This window comes from Ailuropoda melanoleuca, chromosome 12 (genome assembly GCF_002007445.2).
Source record: "Ailuropoda melanoleuca isolate Jingjing chromosome 12, ASM200744v2, whole genome shotgun sequence".
Lineage (NCBI taxonomy): Eukaryota > Metazoa > Chordata > Mammalia > Carnivora > Ursidae > Ailuropoda > Ailuropoda melanoleuca.
In genome coordinates this window covers 81550217-81570472 of record NC_048229.1, presented here as the reverse complement: position 1 = coordinate 81570472, position 20256 = coordinate 81550217, and the positions used below count along the sequence as shown (strand labels likewise).

The 20256-nt window shown below is 49.2% G+C and overlaps 1 protein-coding gene and 1 long non-coding RNA gene across 14 annotated transcripts in view; one reads left to right on the top strand and one right to left on the bottom strand.

Annotated features, from left to right (window-relative positions):
- Nucleotides 1-5012: 5012 nt before the first annotated feature.
- Nucleotides 5013-6443, bottom strand: LOC117804588. Its single transcript, XR_004629133.1, has 2 exons — nt 6203-6443; nt 5013-5347 (listed from the first exon to the last, which is right to left on the bottom strand). It is a non-coding gene; the product is annotated as an uncharacterized LOC117804588 (long non-coding RNA).
- FANCA (FA complementation group A) overlaps nt 5559-20256 on the top strand; it is a 55830-nt gene continuing 41132 nt past the window's right edge. For 6 of the 13 annotated variants that reach the window (XR_004629130.1, XR_004629129.1, XR_004629128.1 and 3 more), the window contains exons 1-10: nt 5601-5758; nt 6460-6569; nt 6921-7005; nt 10251-10393; nt 10528-10623; nt 11838-11911; nt 15837-15949; nt 17400-17479; nt 17963-17996; nt 18406-18472. Coding sequence is in view for 9 of the 13 variants with exons in the window: in XM_034672703.1 (XP_034528594.1) it covers nt 5680-5758; nt 6460-6569; nt 6921-7005; nt 10251-10393; nt 10528-10623; nt 11838-11911; nt 15837-15949; nt 17400-17479; nt 17963-17996; nt 18406-18472 (881 nt within the window). In the remaining 4 variants the exon portion in view is untranslated. Of the gene's footprint in view, nt 5759-6459; nt 6570-6920; nt 7006-10250; nt 10394-10508; nt 10624-11837; nt 11912-15836; nt 15950-17399; nt 17480-17962; nt 17997-18405; nt 18473-20256 lie in introns of all 13 variants that reach the window. The other 7 variants (XR_004629131.1, XM_034672709.1, XM_034672707.1 and 4 more) reach the window with 7 other exon arrangements.

The window sequence follows — 20256 nt, the reverse complement described above, 5'->3', positions numbered from 1 at the left end:
CACTGAGTGAGGGTGACTCCCAGTCCCATCTTCCTGTTTTCCTGGGCATCACTTGTGATAACGGAGGCCTGTGGAGTCACCATCCCACACGCAGGGGCCTGAGGCAATATTCAGTATTAGTTGAATGTTTTCTTCTTCGAAGTCAGCTCCCTTCCCTTGTTTGGGTTTTTCTAACTAAATTCTGTGTCTTTGAAGTGCAGAATGGTCCCTTGGCTACCAGCAACAGCAGTACCATCTTCTGGGCAGAGCAGGCCGACTGGACCCTTGAAAAGTTCAAGTCAGGCTGGGCCCCCTTTCCCCCCTCACAAACAGCTGCTCTGACCGGAGAGGAGGGAGAAGTCCCCTCTCTCTGGGCTCACCTCCCACGAGCCGGAGCTTTATTCAGGAGGAAGCAACTGCCTTGGCCATTTATAGCCATTTGTGAACTCTGCCTCCTTCCATCGACCGCCTGGAGCATGTGTCTTTTGGATTTCGCAAACCCAGCGTTTTCACAACACGGCATCGCTAGGAATCCGGTCCCCCTTCCTCCCATTTGCTGCAGCCATGGGTGGTAGCCTTGCTGGAAGGAGTTTGGTAGGCTGGGATTGTGCGTGTGGTATGTCTGTGTGTACATGTCCACGTGGGACATGTGCGTGTGTGGTCACGGTGCGTGTGTGCACACATGCCAAGCTCCCTGGTGTGGCTTTCTGTCGTTGAGATGCGTGGCAGTTCCTCCAGGGGTTTTGCGCACAGACTGTCCCCGCCCGTACCTGCTCTCTCCCCATCCATCCGCCTGTTCTGTTTCATCAACTGAACTCCAGGAATTTGGAGGCAGTGGCTTCTGAACATGGTTCTGAGTGGTGGGGGATCCACCCCCGCATTCCTTAGAGACCGATCTCTCTGGGAAGTGGGCATGGGAGCACATATGTTGCTCTTTGCCAAGTGCTGGGCTGAGGAGATGAGGAAGCATCCTCAGCCAGCCACTCCCCTCCTGGAAGGAGTATTTTGGGTGAAAGGGGGTCTCCTCACTTGTATATGTCCTCGGCAGGTCTCAGTCCTCAGCTGCAGATCAAGTAGTCAAGGTCACCCTGGACCGTGGACACAGCACTCCGGACCTCCCCACACGCCTGAGTGTGCAGACCCCAGCAGAGCGTGGGCCGTCTGTCAGGCCAGTTTTATAAATGGGGAAACGGAGCCTGAAGGTCTTCCTTGGTCCGTTTTCATTCCTGAGTGGTCTGGGTGCTTCCAGGAGAGGGTCTTGTGAATTCTGCCACCTCCTCAGCTCTAACAGCTCTGTGTCCTGGGTTCAGAGTCCATCGCATCACAGAACACCTTTGGCCCACTTTTCCTGCAACACGACAGCCCTGAAGATAGAAATGCAGACTATTCGTGTCATCACGGGAAACTGGAGGTGACCATGGGCACCGTATCCCGGCTTACCTCCCCAGCTTACAAGCACACAAAACCTGACTCAGGCAAGACACAAGCGAGGAGTGGCGGCAGGCCTCGCGGCCTGGGCTTTGCACACGCCCAGGGGTTCTGAGCACAGCACGCACCTGCTAGGTGGCTGCTGCTTCCATGAAAGCTCCTTTCAAACTTCAGCTGTTTAGAGAAATTCTTTTAGTGATTTCCAAGAATATGGACCTGTTGTGTCTACACTTTGGAATTTGGCAAGCATTAGGAAAGCATGCATAAGTCTGATTTAACTGCTGATTATCAGGGCTCCATCCTTGTCAGCAGCTTGGGGAAATGAAGAGAGAAAAGCTTTTCTCAGAGTGACTCATGACTCCAGTAGAAATGGTGTTCCTCCAACTTCATAAACTTCCCCCTTCAAATAATCTAAAAGGTGCTTAAAACGGGCGGTTCTTGGTGTGGTCTAGAGTCTCTGTCAGAGGCAGTCAGCATGGCCCATGGGCAGGTGGAGAGGCCAAACAGGGGTTCACTCTGACACAAAGAAGGTTCGCTTGTGAGAGGCAGGGTGGCTCTCACAGAGCGCAGACCCCTCTAGTGCCCCTGAGGCTGCTGGGTGGTGGGCAGTGGGGACGAGACCACCTAATGGCCTCTCCTGCCCCCCAGGGCTTTGAGGAGCATCTCCCAGGCACTTGCTTGTATGGATTCTTGTGCTATGAGAGCCTTTCAGTCGTATCCCATCTGGGGCTGGGCCTGGGGTTCAGGGTCTATAAGAGAGTCTTGCTCTTAGTATTTCCCTCGTACCTCGGGCAACATCAAGGAAACGTTCATCTTCACTTCTTTCCTTTGTTCTTGGCCATTGCCATACAGACATTGTCATGAAAAGGGGCAGAGTCCCATATGTTGGACAGAAGTGCCAGGAAAAGATGAGAAATGCAGGCATTGAGGATGCAAGGTGGTCGCAGGAGGGAGGGATCCAGTCTAGTTTGGGTTCTCTTTCTCCCAAAGCCTTGCCTTTGGGAGGGTGGAGGGTGAGGAGGAGAAATTATTTGGAATCCAAACCCAGGGGGCTCTTAACCCCCATGTGCCTGTGTCTCCATTTGAAGAGCTTGGATCAGACAGACCTGAGTTCTTCTCCTGTCTTTGCTGTGCATTAGCTATGTGTCCTTGGGCAAATCCCGTAAGCCTTGTTACGTGTCTGTAACTTGGAATGATATTGACGGCCCCTGCTCATATGATAGATCACGTGTAAAGGGCTTTATCAGTTATCCATTGCTCTGTAACAAACCATCACAAGACCCTAGTGGCTTAAAGCAACAACCATTTGCTTCATGTATAACTCTGTGGGGCCATGGCAGTTCCTCTGGTCTTACCAGCCTCGCTCCCGCTGCCACACCACTGGCAGGGAGTTCGCTGGCAGCTGGGCAGCCTGTGACGGCCTCCTTCCCAGGCTCTGGTGGCAGACAGGCTGCCTGCAGCAGCTGGGACTGTTGGCTGGGCGCCCACCTTTCCTCCACATAGCCCCGTGCTCAGGCAGGCTGGCGCAGGTGTGCTCCTCGGGGAACTCAGGGTTGCCAGCTCTAAAGTACGGGCTCCTTTCAAGGTTCTTTTTGTATCACGTTACTCCCGTCTCATGGGCTGGCCCAGAGCAAAGGGATGGAGAAATAGACTCCACCTCTTGATGGGGAGGGAGAATTTGTGGCCATTTCTTGCAGCCCACAGGACGAGCCAAACGTTGCCCAGTTAGCATCAGCCTCCGTGGAGTGTTGCAGGCGTCCACGGCAAGTTGAATGGCCCTGGAGCTGGGCTGGGCCTCACAGCAGTTGAGCAGCGTGCTCAGCATCTGCAGACAAGTCTGAAATGTGCAGTTTCCAGTGGTCGGCATGCCAATCCGGGAGTTGACAGTGGGGTGCTCTTCACGGTCCTCCTGCATCCCAAAGGTCTTCATGGCTGGCGGGATGATATTGTGTGAAAACCTGGATGTTGAGACCTAGCTGAACGGTGACTCAGCTCTTCTAACGAGTTGTGAGACGATAGAAAATGCATATTCGTCTCTGCCGCTGGTCCTGGCACAGAGCTCCTGAAACTCTTATAAACACCTAAGTGATAAGAACAATAGGGGCACCTTTTGTTCTGATGAGATGACTCTGGGTGGGCCCCCGGGGTGGCTCCGCGGGTCACCAGAAAGACCAAGTAATGATTAGAAACTTGGAATTTTCAGCTCTGTCCCAGCCTCCTGAGAGGGGCTGGAAATGGAGCGAATGATCCATCACTCCTTTGTCATGAAGCCTCTGTAAAATCCCGGAAGTACAGTGTTCAGTTTCCAGGTTGGGGAACACAACATCCTGGGTGATGCGCCCCAATTCCATGAGGACAGATGGCCTGTGCTTGGGGCTCTCCTGTGTACCTCTTGATTTGGCTGCTTCTCTGTAACCCTTATCACAGCCTTTAATAATCTGGTAACTGTGTTTCCCTGACTTCTGTGAGCCACTCTGGCAAATTAATCAAACCTGAGGAGGGAGTTGTGGGAACTCCTGATTTGTTGACATACGTTGTGGGCAATCTGAGGACCTACTATTTGGAACCGGCATCTGAAGCGAGGGGCAGAGTGGTAAGACTGAGCCTTCACCTGTAAGATCTGACACTGGATTTCCGTAAATAGTGTCAGAACGGAGTTGAATTGTAGGACCCCCAGCTGGTGTCACAGAGAATTGCTTGGGGGAAGATTCCCCCACATTTGGGGACCAGAAGTGTCAGAAGTAGGGGAGATATGCAGGAGGAAGAGTCGCATAGGAGGAAGAACTGGGTTTTCCTACTCAGGATAACGGAGTTGATTTTCTGATTCACGCTTCTTCTGAAGTTAGGGCTCAGGACACCTTCAATGCATTTTTCACTTGTTTGTTTTTCCGCGTATGCATAAACAAGATATATGGTAAAGTTTGCTGAAACAAATCTAGAACTACTCTTTCAATTCGAGCTGATAAGAAAGCCTGGTGTCATTGATTGGCCGCCTACAATTCATTCTCAACAGGAATGTGCCTGCCGTAGTCTCCTCTCCTCCCCCGTGGTTCCCCAGTGTGAAAGCCCTATGGCCCTGTCTGCTGCTGGTTTTCCAGCCCGGTGCTGTGTGTAAATCAGGCTTGAGGCCTCAATCCTAACCTTAAGCTGCCCTAGCCTTAACTGAAAAATAAAGAAATCTGTCTTGTAATTTTTACGCAATGATCACAAGAGGAGACACAGAGAGGCTCAGGAAAAAAAGTTTATCATATCCACAAGTCTGAGACACAGGAGGCAGAGCAGGCTGTGAAAGGACCACCAAGGCGGCCAGGACACAGAAGATAGGAGAGGAAGCTTTAGAGCAAGGTCTTCTTCCGGGTTTTCACAGGGGAGGCAGGACGGGGCAGCATCAAGGACCAGGAGAGGCTAGTATGAGGAATCCGGCGGGCTCTGGGCTACGGGGCGGGCCTCTGTTGCCTGGCACCTGGCCAAGGGGTGACGAAGGTGGAAGAATTTTGCCTGCCGGGATCAGGGCCAGGTGGAGGTGGTCTGGCTCCGGGTGGACAGTCTGCATATCAGAGGCGTGGGCCCTTTGCTGTCCCTAAGAACTGGCTGGCACGGGGGCGGGGGGGGGTGTCTTTCCCCAGCCAGGAAGGGTTACGATGTGAAACCATCACCCGGTGCAGAAACCGGGTTATGTCGACGATCCACCGCACGTGTGTGCCCCCGCAGCCGACCACACCCAGCTGTGACCGCGACTGCGGCCACTCCCGCTCGGACTGGCTGAAGCCAAGGCAGGCGGCGCAGGGGCAGGGGCCTCCGCGAGCTCCCACCGCGGCCGCACGTCCGACCGGGTCTGGCTCCCCGCCCGCGGGACGAAGGACGCAGCGCTGCCGTTTTGGCGTGTCCCCGGTGTCGGCTTCGTCAGGCTGCTGCTTTGTGACCAACTCTCGCTCATTCTCTGCAGGAACAACGCACAGGGTTGCCACTGCTTTCTCGCACGTGACGCCGATGTCAATCCAGTCCGCTAACCACCAACCCTAAACTGACCTCTCCCTTGCCCAGGTATCACGTGCCCTCCCCGCTTTGCCTCCACCAACATGGCGCCTACGCCGCCACCAAGATGGCCGCGGCGCGAGGCCTCCGGCCCAAGGGGGTGTGGCTGGATAGCCGCCAGCCAATGGGGAGGCGGCGCGGGCCGCAGCCAATGGGGAGGTCGCGCGGGCCGCAGCCAATGGGGAGGTCGCGCGGGCCGAGCGCCGGGAGACACGGAGGGGTTGCGGTGTTCCCGCCATGTCCGACTCGCGGGCGCGGAACGCTGCTTCGGGCTTGGGGTCCGGGAGCCGCAAGAGGACATGGACCGAGCTGCTGGGTAAGAGGGCGCCGGGGCCGCGGGGGTGGGTGGTGCCGGGCCCTGAGACCCCTCCCGACCCAGCCTCCGCCGGCCCGGTCCCCGACCCCTCCTTGCCCCCCAAGACCTCCCACCTTTCCCCACCTCTCCCGAACCCGGGTCCTCGTCCCCCCGACCCTTGGCCCCGTGGATCCCTAGTTCCCTCGGCACTGGGGGGGGGGCTGGCCACCGTGCAGCTGGACATCCAGGAAGATGGTTGTACGAGGCGGGGAGTGTAAGGTTTGCCCCAGGCGTCCAGGAGCGCGGGGTGACAGCTTAGCCCCCAAACCACAGAACCTCCGTGAACAAGAATCCACCCCAGGATCCGTGGCGTTTGCACGATACTGCTAGCTAGACCAGACTAGACTTGGGTTTCATCAGCTTTGCCCAACGTGTCCTGTCCCAGGGTCCCACGTAGAAATGTACTTGCTGTGTCTTGGCTTCCACCCATCCGTGACAGTTCCTCCTTCTCCGGATATTTGGAGAAGTCTTCGTCCCTCGTTGTATAAAACGTCCCTCAGTTGGGTGCGTCTGGTGTGCATTTTTCTGGAATGCACGGGAGTCCTGTGGAAATAATGTGTTCCCAGGGTGCATCACATCAGCGGGTCTAGAGTGTGGCCGAGAGGACTGGCAGGAATTTTTAAGGAGTGCTGTAATTTTGTGGAACTCATTTTCCTCCTTAGCGGGAAGGGTCAAGAGGCAACTGCACGGCCCTGGAAGGGAGTACAAGTTGCAGGAGTCAGCTGTGCGCCTCCTGAGACGCCATCTAAACTTGAATGACCTTTTGCTTGAGGTAAGAGGGAATTGATTTGGCCTTTGAAGATGGAGGTTAGTTTGGGTGTTTTGCACCCAGCCAAGGCATAATCTCCATGAAGAGACACCTGAAAAGCCTTCTGAGTATCTGGTAGGAGCATCCATTAAATGTTGACAAGGCGAGAAAGAGATGGTGAGCATTTATCTTTTTGGAGATAAAATAAGTTCAGAGGGAATTTAGTTTCTCAAAAAGCTTTGGTGAGTTTCACTTTTTAGAAATGTTTGCCTCATAGTATTTGAGAGCAGTGCAGTGAGCGAGCGTTCTGTACAGATTGCTTCTACACACACACAGCTTGAATGTTAGCTAGAGTTCTTCATGTTTGGTTTCCAGGTCGAAGGTCCAGCGTGTAAAACTCTGTGTCTCCATCAGTTGATGGATCCTGAGGCCTCTGCTGATCTTTCTAGTTCACTCATAGGTAAGTTAGAGCTCTTCTTAACACCTGAGGTTATGGAAGAGCTCTACCTGAAGTATCTGCAGCTGCTGGGCGCATGTTGTAAGGCTGTTATTTAAAAACAGTGTTTGAGGGCAACTGGGTGGCTCAGTCGGGCGACTGGCTTCGGATCAGGTCATGATCCCGGAGTCCCACCATCGAGTCCCGCATCGGGCTCCCTGCTAAGCAGGGAATCTGCCTCTCCCTCTGACCCTCACCCCCTCATGCTCTCTCTCTTAAATGAATAAATAAACCCTTCAAAAAAAAATAAAAATAAAAACAGCGTTTGACTCAACATAGGACTCAGAAGCAGTAGGAGCCAAATGTCCCTTGGAAAAACGTGGGACAGTAATGTGCACCTCATTTATACAAGTGGGAAAAACAGGTTCTGCTAGGTCCGAGAGAGCGGGCAGGAAACCAGAAGGATATTTCTGGGGTTGAGAATATTTCAGGATATTTCAATTTGAGAATAATGAGATCAGGGAAGTTCTGCGGGAATAATAAAATCAGTTATTTTCTGGACATTTACATTTTTACTATGAAATGAGTGTCATTTCAGAAAGATATGATCTAATTCATTAATTTGTTTAAAATATCTATTAAAATAACTAAACAAACAGACTCACCTTGACCACTGATCAGCGCAGCTCTTTGGCGCATCATACTGCTTCTCACCGCCCTCACTGTGTTTGAATTTCACATCCTAGTGTCATCATTCTGAGGAACCAGGCTCAGCCACACACTTTCTTGTATGGATTTTGGATCAAAGCATAAGAGCTTCTATAAAAAGCTCTTGACCTTGACTACAGAAATATAATTCATGAATTTATTAGTGGCTTTTCCTGTTGAAGATGCCATCATACTCATGTGATATATAAAAAATGTTATGTAAAAGAGATTAAAGCTTTGTGAATAAAAACAGACACTTTCCCATGGAGACAATTTGGAAATAAATGGTTAGGAACTAGAATTTTCTACCTTTCTACTGTGACGTCTTTGTTTTTTTAAATTTAGTTATAATTAACATGCAGTGTTATATTAGTTCCAGGTGTATAAGATAATGTTTCAACAATTCTATACATTTCTCATTGCTCATCAGGATATTTGCGTGCTCTTAATTCCCAATTTCCTTCATCTCTTTCACCCATTCCCCACCCTCTGGCGAGCACCAGTTCTCTGTATCTGAGTCTGTCTCTTTTTCTGTTTGTTTTGTTTCTTAAATTCTACAAATGAGTGAAATCCTATACTTCCCTTTTTAGCATTATATTTGAATCTGTTCCTGTGTTGTTACAAATGGCAAGACCTTATGTCCTTTTTGCAGTTGAGTACTGTTCTGCTGTGTCCATATACCATGTCTTGAGCCGTCCACCTGTTGACGGGCGCTTGCTTCCGTACTTTGCTGGAAGTAATGCTGCCGTAAACACTGGGGTGCATACATCTTTTCAAACTAGTTTTTTTGGGGCGCCTGGGTGGCTCAGTCGTTAAGCGTCTGCCTTCGGCTCAGGGCTTGATCCCAGGGTCCTGGGATCGAGCCCCACATCGGGCTCTTCCGCTATGAGCCTGCTTCTTCCTCTCCCACTCCCCCTGCTTGTGTTCCCTCTCTTGCTGGCTGGCTGTCTCTCTGTCAAATAAATAAATAAAATCTTCAAAAAACAAAACAAAAAAACCCTAGTTTTTTGGTTTTCTTTGGGTAAATACCCAGTAGTGGAATTACTAGATCATATGATAATTTAATTCTGTTTTTAATTTTTTAAAAATTTTATTTCTTAAAGGTTTTTTACTTATTTATGTGAGAGAGAGAGAGCAAGAGCGGAGGGAGAGGGAGAGAGAGACTGTTGAGCAGACTCCCCGCTGAGCCCCCCTGACTTGGGGCCCGATCTCAGGACCTGGAGATCATGACCTGAGCCCAAATCTGATGCTTAAACAGCTGAGCCACCCAGGTGCCCCTGTTTTTAAATTTTGAGGACCCGCCATACTGTTTTCCACAGTGGCTGCTCCAGTTTGCATTCCCACCAGCAGCACACAGGGGTTCCTTTTTTTCCACATCTTTGCCAACAACTTGTTGTTTTGTATATTTTTGCTATTAGCCGTTCTGAAAAGTGTGAGGTGAGACCTCATTGTGCTTTTGGATTGTGCCTCATTGATGATTAATGATGCTGAACATCTTTTCTTGTGTCTGTTGGCCGTCTGGATGTCTTCCTAAGGAAAATGTCTGGTCAGGTGTTCTGTCCGTTTTTTAACTGAATTTTTTTTTTTTGGATGTTAGGGTTGTAGAACTTTTTTATATATTTTGGATGTTAACCCTTATCAGGCGCATCACTTACAAATATCATGTCCCATTCAGTAAATTGCCTTTTTGTTTGGTCGATGGTTTCCTTCGCTGTGGAAAAATAATGGCTAGAAATTAACATTTTCTCCCTTTCTTCCATGAATTATTTCTTGACCCCAGTAGTTGATAATTTCTAACATTGTCATTTGTAATCTTCATAACTGCTATTAATTGTTTTAATTTACATATTATGTGTTTTCAGAGCCCTGAAGATAAGGGGCATGTGCTACAGTTTCCTTTTCTTTAAAAAAAAAACCAAACCCAAAAACCTTAGTTTTGGAAGTCAAATAAATTAGACAACACTTTGCTTGTAGGCATTATCTATGTCAGTGCTGTTTGGCATTCTTACTTTACGGAACGCTGGATGCTCAAGAGGCTGGTGGCTGCTTGTGGGCTCAGCACCCAGGCTCCACCGGGCAACGCAAGGGCTGACCCCTCCTGTGGTCTCTGCCGACCACCACTGTGTGGCACGACATTTGGAAACTGGTCCCTATTCCACTCAAGCGTCATTATAAAGTCAGTGGAAGCAGGTCTGTTTTTGACACTAAAGTAATTAGAAAAATAAGGAGTCATTGGAAGAGTCCACTATAGTTAGCAATTTATTGTGCTCCTTTGGAAAAGTTGGTGAAGTTCTAAGAATCTATCTGCCAAGCTCCCTTGTTTGTGTCACACAGAAACACGGGCATGTGCAGCTGTGGGTTTTGAATGCTGCCCATCCTGTCTTGGGAGTTGCTTCAGTGATGAAATGGTCTTAATTGTATACCTTATGTTTTTCCCCCTAGATCTGTGCTCCCCTTCAGCAGTCAGTTTTCTGAGATGCTGCAGCTTAAAAAGGACTTTTAAACCCCAGGTCTTCTGTTTCAGACATTGTGTTTCTCCTGCTTTTTGTTCTGTCTTTAAGGCTCTGCTTTACGGGATCAAGCCTCGAGACTGGGTGTCCCAGTGGCTGTGCTGTCCAGTCGGACAGTGGCCTCCAGCATCGTGCAGATCTGTGCATCCAGTGGGGAGCCCTCCCACAGGGTGCTGCTGAACGCAGAGCAAAGGGTAAGACGCAGCGCCATGAGCTAACGGTGCTTACTCATTACTTTTAAGCTAGTTGGAGAAATAAGACGTTTCTTCAATATTGTTTCAGGTATTTGCTTTTTTTTTTTTTTTAAAGATTTGATCTCTCATTTCAGAAGAAACTGTCTTCCCTGTTGGAGGTGGCTCAGTATTTATTAGCCCACAGTATGTTCTCTCGTGTCTCCTTCTGTGAAGAACTATGGGAAGTACAGGTAAGTTGGACATTGCAGCTCTGACTCTTGGGTTTTCTCAAGCAGTGTCTGTTGAGCAGAGGCAAGAGAGTCCAGCATGTTCTTAGGGACTTCACCAAGCATCTCATTAATCACAGAGAGGGGGTGGGAAAGCATTCAGCAAATGCCTCTGTGGGCGGAAAAGAAGTACCTTCAGTTACCATATTTGTCAACATTCACCCATCATCAATAATATTGATTAGAATGTACCACAGAAATATGTTCTTTCTTCTTAGGTATAATTATGAACAGTTTTCCAGGGTAGTATAGTAAACTAGAAAATTATAGTTTAAAAGTTATTTTTATTCTTTTTTGAAGCATTTTGAATTCAGTAGGTTTACAGATTTCTGAGTAGTCGAAAGAACTCAAGGTAACTGGTAATTAAATGAGATCAGTAAGAATAAAGAAAAAGGAAAGAAAAACCCAGGTGAGGGTGCATTCATGGTTTTCCCCCATTCTTTCATCCAGCAGACATTACATATGTGTCTCTAGATGGGTCAGCACTTGATGCAGCCCCTGTGCGCACTGACAGCTGTGTAGTTGGAAGGAGGGGCAGCTGAATGCCCACGAGTTGCGATTGACATTGGTGTCCACAGGTGTGCAGGGAAGAGTGGACAGCTGCATGACTGGTGGCTAGGGAAGACTTTCTAAGAGAGCTGGCAGCTTCATGGGCTGTGAAGGAGGAGTGCCATTTTGTTGGGTGAAGGAGAGCAGGACAAAGTAGGCCATAAGACAGAGCAGACTTGAGTGAGATATCCTGAGGGCAGGGGAAAGGGTGTCTGCTGCGGAAGGGGGACGTCGCTGGGATAGGAGCAAGTGAGAGAGAGAAACTGGGTCACAACTGTCCTGTGCTGCATCCAAGAGTCTCAGCTTTGTTCTGAAGGCTGCGAAGAGCCACCAAAGGGCCCAAAGAAGAGAAGAGATTGACTTGTCCAGTCTATAATATTTTGGAATCTTGTATGGGGCCCAGTGGGGAAAGTCCTAAAAGCAGGTTACACTAGAGGCTGGCCAGGGTGCTGGAGGGTGAGGGGACGAAGGACAGCAATGGTGGGTGAAGCCAAAATGATCGAGTATGTATGTGTTTGAGGCTGTGCCTGTTGCTCCGGTTGTCAGCAGAGTCCATAGTTCAGTGAACAGGCTCTGCATTTTGTAGGACAGTGTGTGCACGGAGGCCTCAGTACTCTTATTTTCTTCAGGATTCTTTGTTGCTTGAAGCCGTGTGGCATCTTCACGTACAAAACGTTGTGAGCCTCCAGGAGCTGTTGGAAAGGTAGTGTACCAGTGATAATTTGACAATACCTTAGTACCATAGGATTTATTTTTTGTGATCTAGTCCATTATGACTTATTTATATATCAAAGCCAAAAGTCACTGAAACTCTTACTTTATTATTTAAAGAGAACATTTGTTGTAATCAAAGTCTTTGTCATGGACAAACTTGGTAATGTTTTCTTTGTATAAGATATTATCATGGGACGGGTGCCTGGATGGCTCAGTCTGTTGAGCATCTGTCTGCCTTCGGCTCAGGTCATGATCCCAGGGTCCTGGAATCGAGTCCCTCATCTGGCTCCCTGCTCAGTGGAGCCTGCTTCTCCCTCTGCCTGCCGCTCGCCCTGCTTGTGCTCTTTCTCTCTCTCTCAAATAAAATCTTTTAAAAAAAATTGTTTTTCAAGGGATGCCTGGCTGACTCAGTTGGAAGAGCATGACCCTCTTGATTTTAGGGTTGTGAGTTCAAGTCCCATGTAGGGTATAGAGATTACTGAAAAAAAAATTAAAAAAAAATGAACCTCTTATCTAGAAAAAAAAATTTTTTTAAAGGTTTTATTTACTTATTTTAGAGAAAGAGAGAGAGCACAAGAGCAGGGAACTTCAGAGGGAGAAACAGACTCCCTGCTGAGCAGGGAGCCCGACACAGAACTTGGTCTTGGGACTGCAGGATCATGACCTGAGGCAAAGGCAGTTGCCCAACCAACTGAGCCACCCAGGCGCCCCCCCAAAAAATTTTTTTTTAAAGATTTCATGTATTTGAGAGAGAGCATGAGGAGTGGGGCAGGGGAAGAGGTGGAGGGAGAGGGAGACTCCCTACTGAGCAGGGAGCCCAATGTAGGCCTTGATCCCAGGACCCTGAGATCATAACCTGAGCTGAAGGCAGCAACTTAACTGACGGAGCCACTCAGGCTCCTCCCATAGAAAAATTTCTTAAAAATTTAGAGACATTTAGGTAAATATGGCTGATAGAGTGTGTGTGACTACTTTTATTTCCTCCTGAAATCCCACCAAGAGTAAGGAAAGTGACTTTATACAAAGAATACCCTCTAAAGAGGGCAGCATATAGAAGAGGAGATAGGAGAAGCAACGTTTTGGAAGCAGAAGACAGACCTGTGGCAAATGCCTTAGTAAACTTGAGACAGACTTGCCCTAAGCCAGCAGCATGGCTGCTCACTCTGTTCCTAAAAGCCCACAGGATGGGAGGTGCTGAGCACGTCTAATGGAAGGTGAAGGAGAGTGACTCAGTGTCTCCGAAAGCACATGGAAGAGGCGTTTGGGGCTTTTGCCTGCCGTGCTCTAGGCAGCCAGGCAGTTGCTCCTTCCCGAGCCAGACAGAAAGCCGGAGATTGGTGTATTTGTCATCCGGTCGGGAAAACTGAGTGTCTAGTTTGGGGAACTGTGAAGCACAGTTGAAAAGGCTGTATTGAAACCAGTGGCGTTGTGACATGTGGGTCACATCTGGATTTGAAAAGTTGGATCTTCACCTTATACCAAAAAAAATTCTAGGTGAATCGAAGGGGGGAAAAATGAAATTATGAAAGTACTAGAAGAAATCCTGGAAAATGTTTCTATAATCTTGGAGAGGGAAGGGCCAGTCTATGATATAAGGCCCAGGACTCAGAGAAGATTGACAAATTAACTGTGAAAAACACATCTCCTGACCTATGCACCTAGGCATAGGGGGGTTAAAAAAAGGCATCCAGGGGCGCCTGGGTGGCGCAGTCGTTAAGCCTCTGCCTTCGGCTCAGGGCGTGATCCCAGCGTTCTGGGATCGAGCCCCATCAGGCTCCTCCACTAGGAGCCTGCTTCTTCCTCTCCCACTCCCCCTGCTTGTGTTCCCTCTCTTGCTGGCTGTCTCTGTCAAATAAATAAATAAATAAATAAATAAATAAATAAATAAAATCTTAAAAAAAAAAAGGCATCAGATTGGAAAGGAAAAAGTAAAACTCTCTGCAGAGGACATCATCTTGCATGTTGAATACCCTAAGGGACCCACACTGAAAAGTATTAGAGCTAATTAGCAAGTTTAACAAGGTTGCAGGAAACAACATCAGTATGCAAAAGTCGGTTGTGTTTTTATACAATAACATGAACAATCTGAAGAGGAAGTTAAAATTTCACTTGGAGCACCTGGCTGGCTTAATCAGAAGAGCTCGTGACTCTTGATCTCGGGGTCATGAATTCGAGCCCCAAGTTGGGTGTAGAGATGACTTAAAACCTAAAAAAAATAAATAAAAAATAATTTAAAAGAACATTGAAAAGAATAAATTAGGAATAAAATAAAAGAAGTTCAAGACTTCTACAGAAACCGTCAAACAGAAGAGAAGAGCTAGAGAAGCAGACATTCCATGTTCATGGATTGGGACACTTAACATTGTTACGATGGCATTGTTAGGCCCAAACTGATTTATGCATGCAGTATATTCTCCATTAAAATCTAACTTGTTTTTTTTTTACATACATCCACAAGCTGATTCTGATACTGATGTGGGAATGCAAGGGACCCTGAATAGCCAAAAATTCTTCAGAGAGAAAAACAACTTTGGGGGATTCACGGGTCCTGTTTCCAGGACTTAGTACAGGTGATGGCCTAAGGGTAGACTTAGAGCAGTGGAATAGAAGTCTAGACGTAAACCCCTACATTTCTGTCACTGATTTTTTTTTTTTTTGAGATTTTATTTATCTGATAGAGGCAAAGCAGGGGGAGCGGCAGAGGGAGAGGGAGAAGCAGGCTCCCTGCTCAGCAGGGAGCCTGACGCAGGGCTTGATCCCAGAACACTGGGATCATGACCTGACCCCGAAGGCAGACGCTTCACCGACTGAGCCACCCAGGCGCCCCAGTCACTGATTAATTTTTTAAAGATTTATTTATTTGTTTTAGAGAGAGAGCATGAGCAGGAGGGGCAGAGGGAGAGAGAGAGTCCCAAGCAGACTCTGGGTTGGGTGCAGAGCTCGACGTGGGGCTCAGTCTCACAACCCTGAGATCATGACCTGAGCCGAAACCAAGAGTCAAATGCTTAACCCACTGAGCCACCCAGGCACCCCCGTAAGTTGATTTTTGACAAGGGTTCCGAGACCATTGAATGGGGGATAAATGGCCCATTCAACAAATGGTTTTGGGACAACTGGACATAGACATGCAGAAGAATGAAGTCAGATCCCTGCTTCACACGTAACAACTAAGTCACAGTGCATCACAGAGCTAAACGTAAGAGCCAAAGCCATAAAACCTGTAGAAGAGGATGTGGGGTTACATCTGCACGAGCTCGGATTAGACGGTTAAAATTGTGTGCGTCAGCACTGTTAGGGCCGTGAAAAGACAGTGCACAGAATGGGAGACATTATCATCAAATCACGTATCTGGTAATCTGGTATCTAGAATAAAGAACTCTTGCACCTCAACCATAAAGACAAATAATTCAATAAAAAATGGACCAAGGATTTCAATAGACATTTGTCCAAAGAGGATACACCTAAGGCCAAGCACGGGAAAAGGTGCCAGACATTGTTAGTCCCCAGAACAGCGTGAGTCTGCCAGGTGAGGACCCCCACTGCTCCTGCTTCCAGATCCGGGCTCCCCAGTCTGTTCTGCATGGCTGATGCCCTTAATGACAGTCTGTCACCTCAAAATTGGTGCCTTTTTACTTGTTTCTGATTATTTTACTCTTGAACTTTCTCTTTTCCCTGAGTAGTAGTAAGCTATTCCACATATGGTTTTTGAAAATGATTATCTTTAATATCAGTAGCAATCTCCCCGCCCGCTCCTGTGTGTCAGCGGGCCCTGTCTTGACTTCTGGGGACGGCTCAGGTGGCTGCCAGCTGGTTCTCAGTGCCCTGGCTTCCTAGTGAGATGAGTGTGGAAGAAAAGGGCCTGATAGATACGGGACGATGGTGAGCCCAGGGTGAGCTGTGTGCTTTGTCCCTAGTCGTGCTGATACTCAGGCCACGGTCGCGTGGCTCTTCAGGGACCTGTGCCTTCTGTGCGAGCAGATGGAAGCATCCACTCCGCACACTGAGATCGCCAGGGCTATGCTTTCTGGTAAGTTCACACCAGGGCAGGTTCATGGGCAAAGCTGAGGTGTGTGGGAATGCTTTCTGCTGCAGGAGCCTATGGGAACAGGACAGCCCCACACCCTAGCTCGGGAACTTGGGACGAAATCACCCCCACCTGGACCCGCTGTGTGGGTCAGCTTACACTTGGATGGTGTGCGAGCTTTGATAAAGTCAGTCTGTTGACCCGTTGTGTTTGGGGGGGGCTCTAGTTGGTGTGTTTGAAGCATGCAGATCATGACCTGCTGAATTAGGGGGCACACGCCACCCATGTGGGGTTGGCAGGTAGCCTCCTCAGCATCCGACTCCCGCTCTGGGGAAGGGAGAGCCTCCAGAGCCACACTGACTGGAGATGCAGCCTCAGTGCACTCATGGGAATGTGTTACTTTCAGATCCCAGAAAAGGAGGGGTGTAGTGAGCCAGGGAAGCCAACAAGCAAGGGGGAGAGACAGAGAGCAGGCACCTGTTACTTGTAAGGTGGCTGGGCCTGAGGTGACTAACTTTCTGTGGGCTCAGTTCTAAGTGGTTATTTTAAAAGGTGCCCTGGAAAAGCAAAGTAGGAACTGTGGCAAGTATGCTGAGCTCATGGCCTGATCTAAACGTCAGACTTGGGGTGAGAGCAGGGGCGGCAGCTCAGAGTGGCTGTCCTCTTGTCACACTTGTTTTTCTGAGTGCCTTTCCCTTAGAGTGGGCCCTGTCCCCGGCTCCTCTCTGAGCCATCAGACCCTTGTCATTGCCAGGAGTGTCTGAAGAGTGAAATGAACAAATAAAAGGTTAGATGAGAAGTGGAATGTTCCATACACATAGCTTATGAATTAGTTTACGTTGCAAAAGATGTGTTCCTTTTTCCTAAAACCTTCTTGGTGATGGATGTGAGCTCCGTAGGACTTCCTGAGTCTAGACTCAGAGAGTTTAAGTTTAAATCGAATGAGACAGAAAATCTTCTCATTTCAGGAGGTATGAGTCTATTTCCTGCCTTGTTCCCCAGAATGTAATGCTTCCGGGTCCTTCTAGAACAGTCCTTACATTACTTGTTTAGGATATTGGCTGGAGAGACAATCCACATGAAAACCTTAGATACCCCCCCTTTTTTTTTAAGTGATTTTTACACCCAGCGTGGGGCTCAGACTTTACAACCCTGACAACAAGAGTCACACGCTCCACTGACTGAGGCACAGCCAGGTGCCCCAGATGCTACTTTGTTTTAAGAGAAATATCCTTCCCATAAACTTGATGATGAGTAATTTCCCTTTCAAACAGAATGGTGAGAAGCCATGTCTGGTTTGGGAAGCGTTTTGGTTGGTTGGGCCAGTGAAGGCTTGTGTGTGGGGTGTGGAGCAGGGTGAACTGACGTGGGTCCTCACCTTTCCATTTGCTGGGAAGCAGGTGCCCTGCGGAGACCACAGTGCATGTAACTACTTGGGTTTTGTGGTTTTCAGATTTTGTGCAGTTGTTTGTTTTGAGAGGATTTCAGAAAAACTCGGATCTGAGAAGTGTGGAGCCTGCACACATGGCCCAGGTAGGAAGAACACAGTCAAATGAAGAGTCTGGAATCGGCCCGGGACGCAAGTGGGAGTTCTTGGGCCAGTGACCCCAAATTTGTCTGTAAGCTTCGATGGGAAATCTGTTATTTTCCTGCGGTGCTCCCTGAGTAGGGTTACTCCCTGCGTCCCCTGGACGTGAGGAAATGGAACAGAGCAGGAATATCTCCCGCCATGTTCTGGTTTCCAAAGTTCTTGAGGGTGAAAGCCTTCAGCACGGCCCAGAATCAGAGAGCCTCTTACCAGCAGAACCCCTCTGTGCTGACCCCGTGAGCTGGGGGCCGCGGGAGGCCGGCCGGATTCGGATCCTTGCAGAAAGTCTGCCCTTTTTTCCGTCGGGTCTCCCCAGCGTGGTGGGGTGTTGGGTGGAGGCACTTCCTCATTTCCCTGTAGGGTGAGGGCTGCTTTTCTCGTGGGCGCACACAAGTGAGTAATGGTGTCCCGTGTTCTACTTTTGACAGCTGTCTGCTGCCGTGCTTCAGAGGATGCTGATCTGTGAGTCGTCTGCTCCGAACCCCACACTGTGCGACACCTAGTTTGCTAATCAGGGATTCCCAAGGTTTCCTACCTTTCCATTTCAAGTGTTCACCTGCACTTACCCTCTACCGTTTTTCCTGGCTTTCAGTTCTTGGTGGCTTTACATTTAATGTCCAGAGCTGAAATTAGGGTTAGTTTTGATTGACTTAAAAGACTGAAGTCTTTGGTACTGTTGGGGTGTTTGGAGGACTTGTACCCTTGGGGGGTGCGAAGGAGGCTGATGAGGTCTGTTACTTGGAAATTGAGGACCCCTTCCTTTCCCAAAGACTTACTATCTGATTTGTCTGGTAATAGCTGGTCAGGGATCATTTTTGATGGATTGTGAGGCTGAGCTGATGTGTTTTCTGTTCCCACCATCTGTCGTTAGTCGCTCTCGAGGCACTGACCACTGGGCTGCAGGACGCATCTCCAGCGTACAGGGCGGTGAAGAGCTGGTACGTCCTGGGGGCAGGCCCGCTGGGCATGCTTAGGGGTGGTGCCTACTATCTCGGGGTCCTAGGTGTTTGAACCACTCCTGAAGTAGCCGCAGCTGATTCCTGGAGACGCTTTCTGCCACTGCGACAGTGTCCTGTGAGGACGCCCACTGAAAAGTGCTGGGAGCCCTCTGGTCAGCCTGCTCCTTCTGAAGATGAGGGGGGAGGCCAGCCGGCCCCCTTTCTGCATGAATCCTCTGTCTCCTCGGGCTCTTCATTCCTGGCGTGAGCCCAGATTCCCCCCCAGGGCACTCTTGGAGCGACCTTCTCACTGTCTGGGCTCTCCCCGCCACCACCGTGCCTGTGCCCATTCCTCTCCTCCCCCGAGCCTTCTCTGTTCCCCAAGGTTGGCACTCACACTCACCCATTGTCATGGTTTTGCCACATTAGCTTTCTCTCTGTGGGGCTCTGTGGAGGCACACGTCAGGGTTGGTCGTTGTGGGGTCGGGTTTGCTTCAAAGTAGTGTGGGGTGAAGCTGGCCTAGAAGCTGGTTCTTTCCTGGCAATCCGGAAATGCTTTTCTAGCATTCCCAGGCCTTGCAAATCCCCCTGATCTCTCATTGTTTTGCCCCTGATTACCTGTATTCCAGTTGTTTTAGTGATCCTCAGATGTGCTGTATATAATTCAGTACTTCACTTAAACTGTTTATACAACATCACTTTGTTTTCTAAATTATATGCATTTTTATTACATGCTTGACTGGATTGCTTGAACTCATGTCCTGAGAGAGAATGACTATAGAGGTGTTTGTTTCTTTTTAAATTTCCTTTTTTAAAAAAAGATTGATGCATTTAAGAGAGGGAGCACGGGGTGGGGGCCAGAGGGAGAGGGAAAGAGAGTCCCAAGCACACTCCCCACTGAGCGCAGAGCCCGACTCGGGGCTCAATCTCATGACCCTGAGATCATGACTTGAGCCAAAACCAAGACTCTGATGCCTAACCGACTGAGCCTTTTTAAGTTTCTTAATTAGTTGCCAGTATTTACAATAAAACCACTCCACTGCCCCCACCCCACCCCAGTCTGAATGGCCAGCCTTCCTGGCACATGGGGTTTGCATCCTAGTTCTGTCTCCCAGGAAGGCCAGCAGGACCCACAGCTGCCCTTCTGCCTGGTGTCTCCTCATGGCTCATGTGACTGGGGCTCTTCTCCCTGAGGAATTGGGTACAGCTGTCAGTGACTCTGACCCTGGCTCACTGAAGTGCCCTCAGGGCCCTGCTGTCAGGCAGCCCCAACACCCTTCGTCCCTCCTGCCCCGTCAGTGACATCCTGCCCACTGTCCTTCTCACCCCGGCATGGGATGTCCTTGGCTTCAGGGACCGTTGCTGCATCTGAGTGCCTGTGGATGTCAGGTTTTTTGCACCAGCCTGGCTGTTGCCCTGCTGCCCCTGATACCCATGTCACAGATGGGCAGACTGAGGCTTTGTGATGTTTGCATGTTGCTCTGGACTGACCCAGACTTCCCTTTCTGCTTCTGTACTCCACGGGAAGCTCCTTTCTTATTAGACCTGGCCTTCTCTGGACTTTTCTTCCTTCCTTCCTTCCTCTTTTTTTTTTTTTTTTTTTTTTTTTAAAGATTTTATTTATTTATTCGACAGAGATAGAGACAGCCAGCGAGAGAGGGAACAGAAGCAGGGGGAGTGGGAGAGGAAGAAGCAGGCTCCTAGCAGAGGAGCCTGACGTGGGGGCTCGATCCCATAACACCAGGATCACGCCCTGAGCCGAAGGCAGACACTTAACCGCTGTG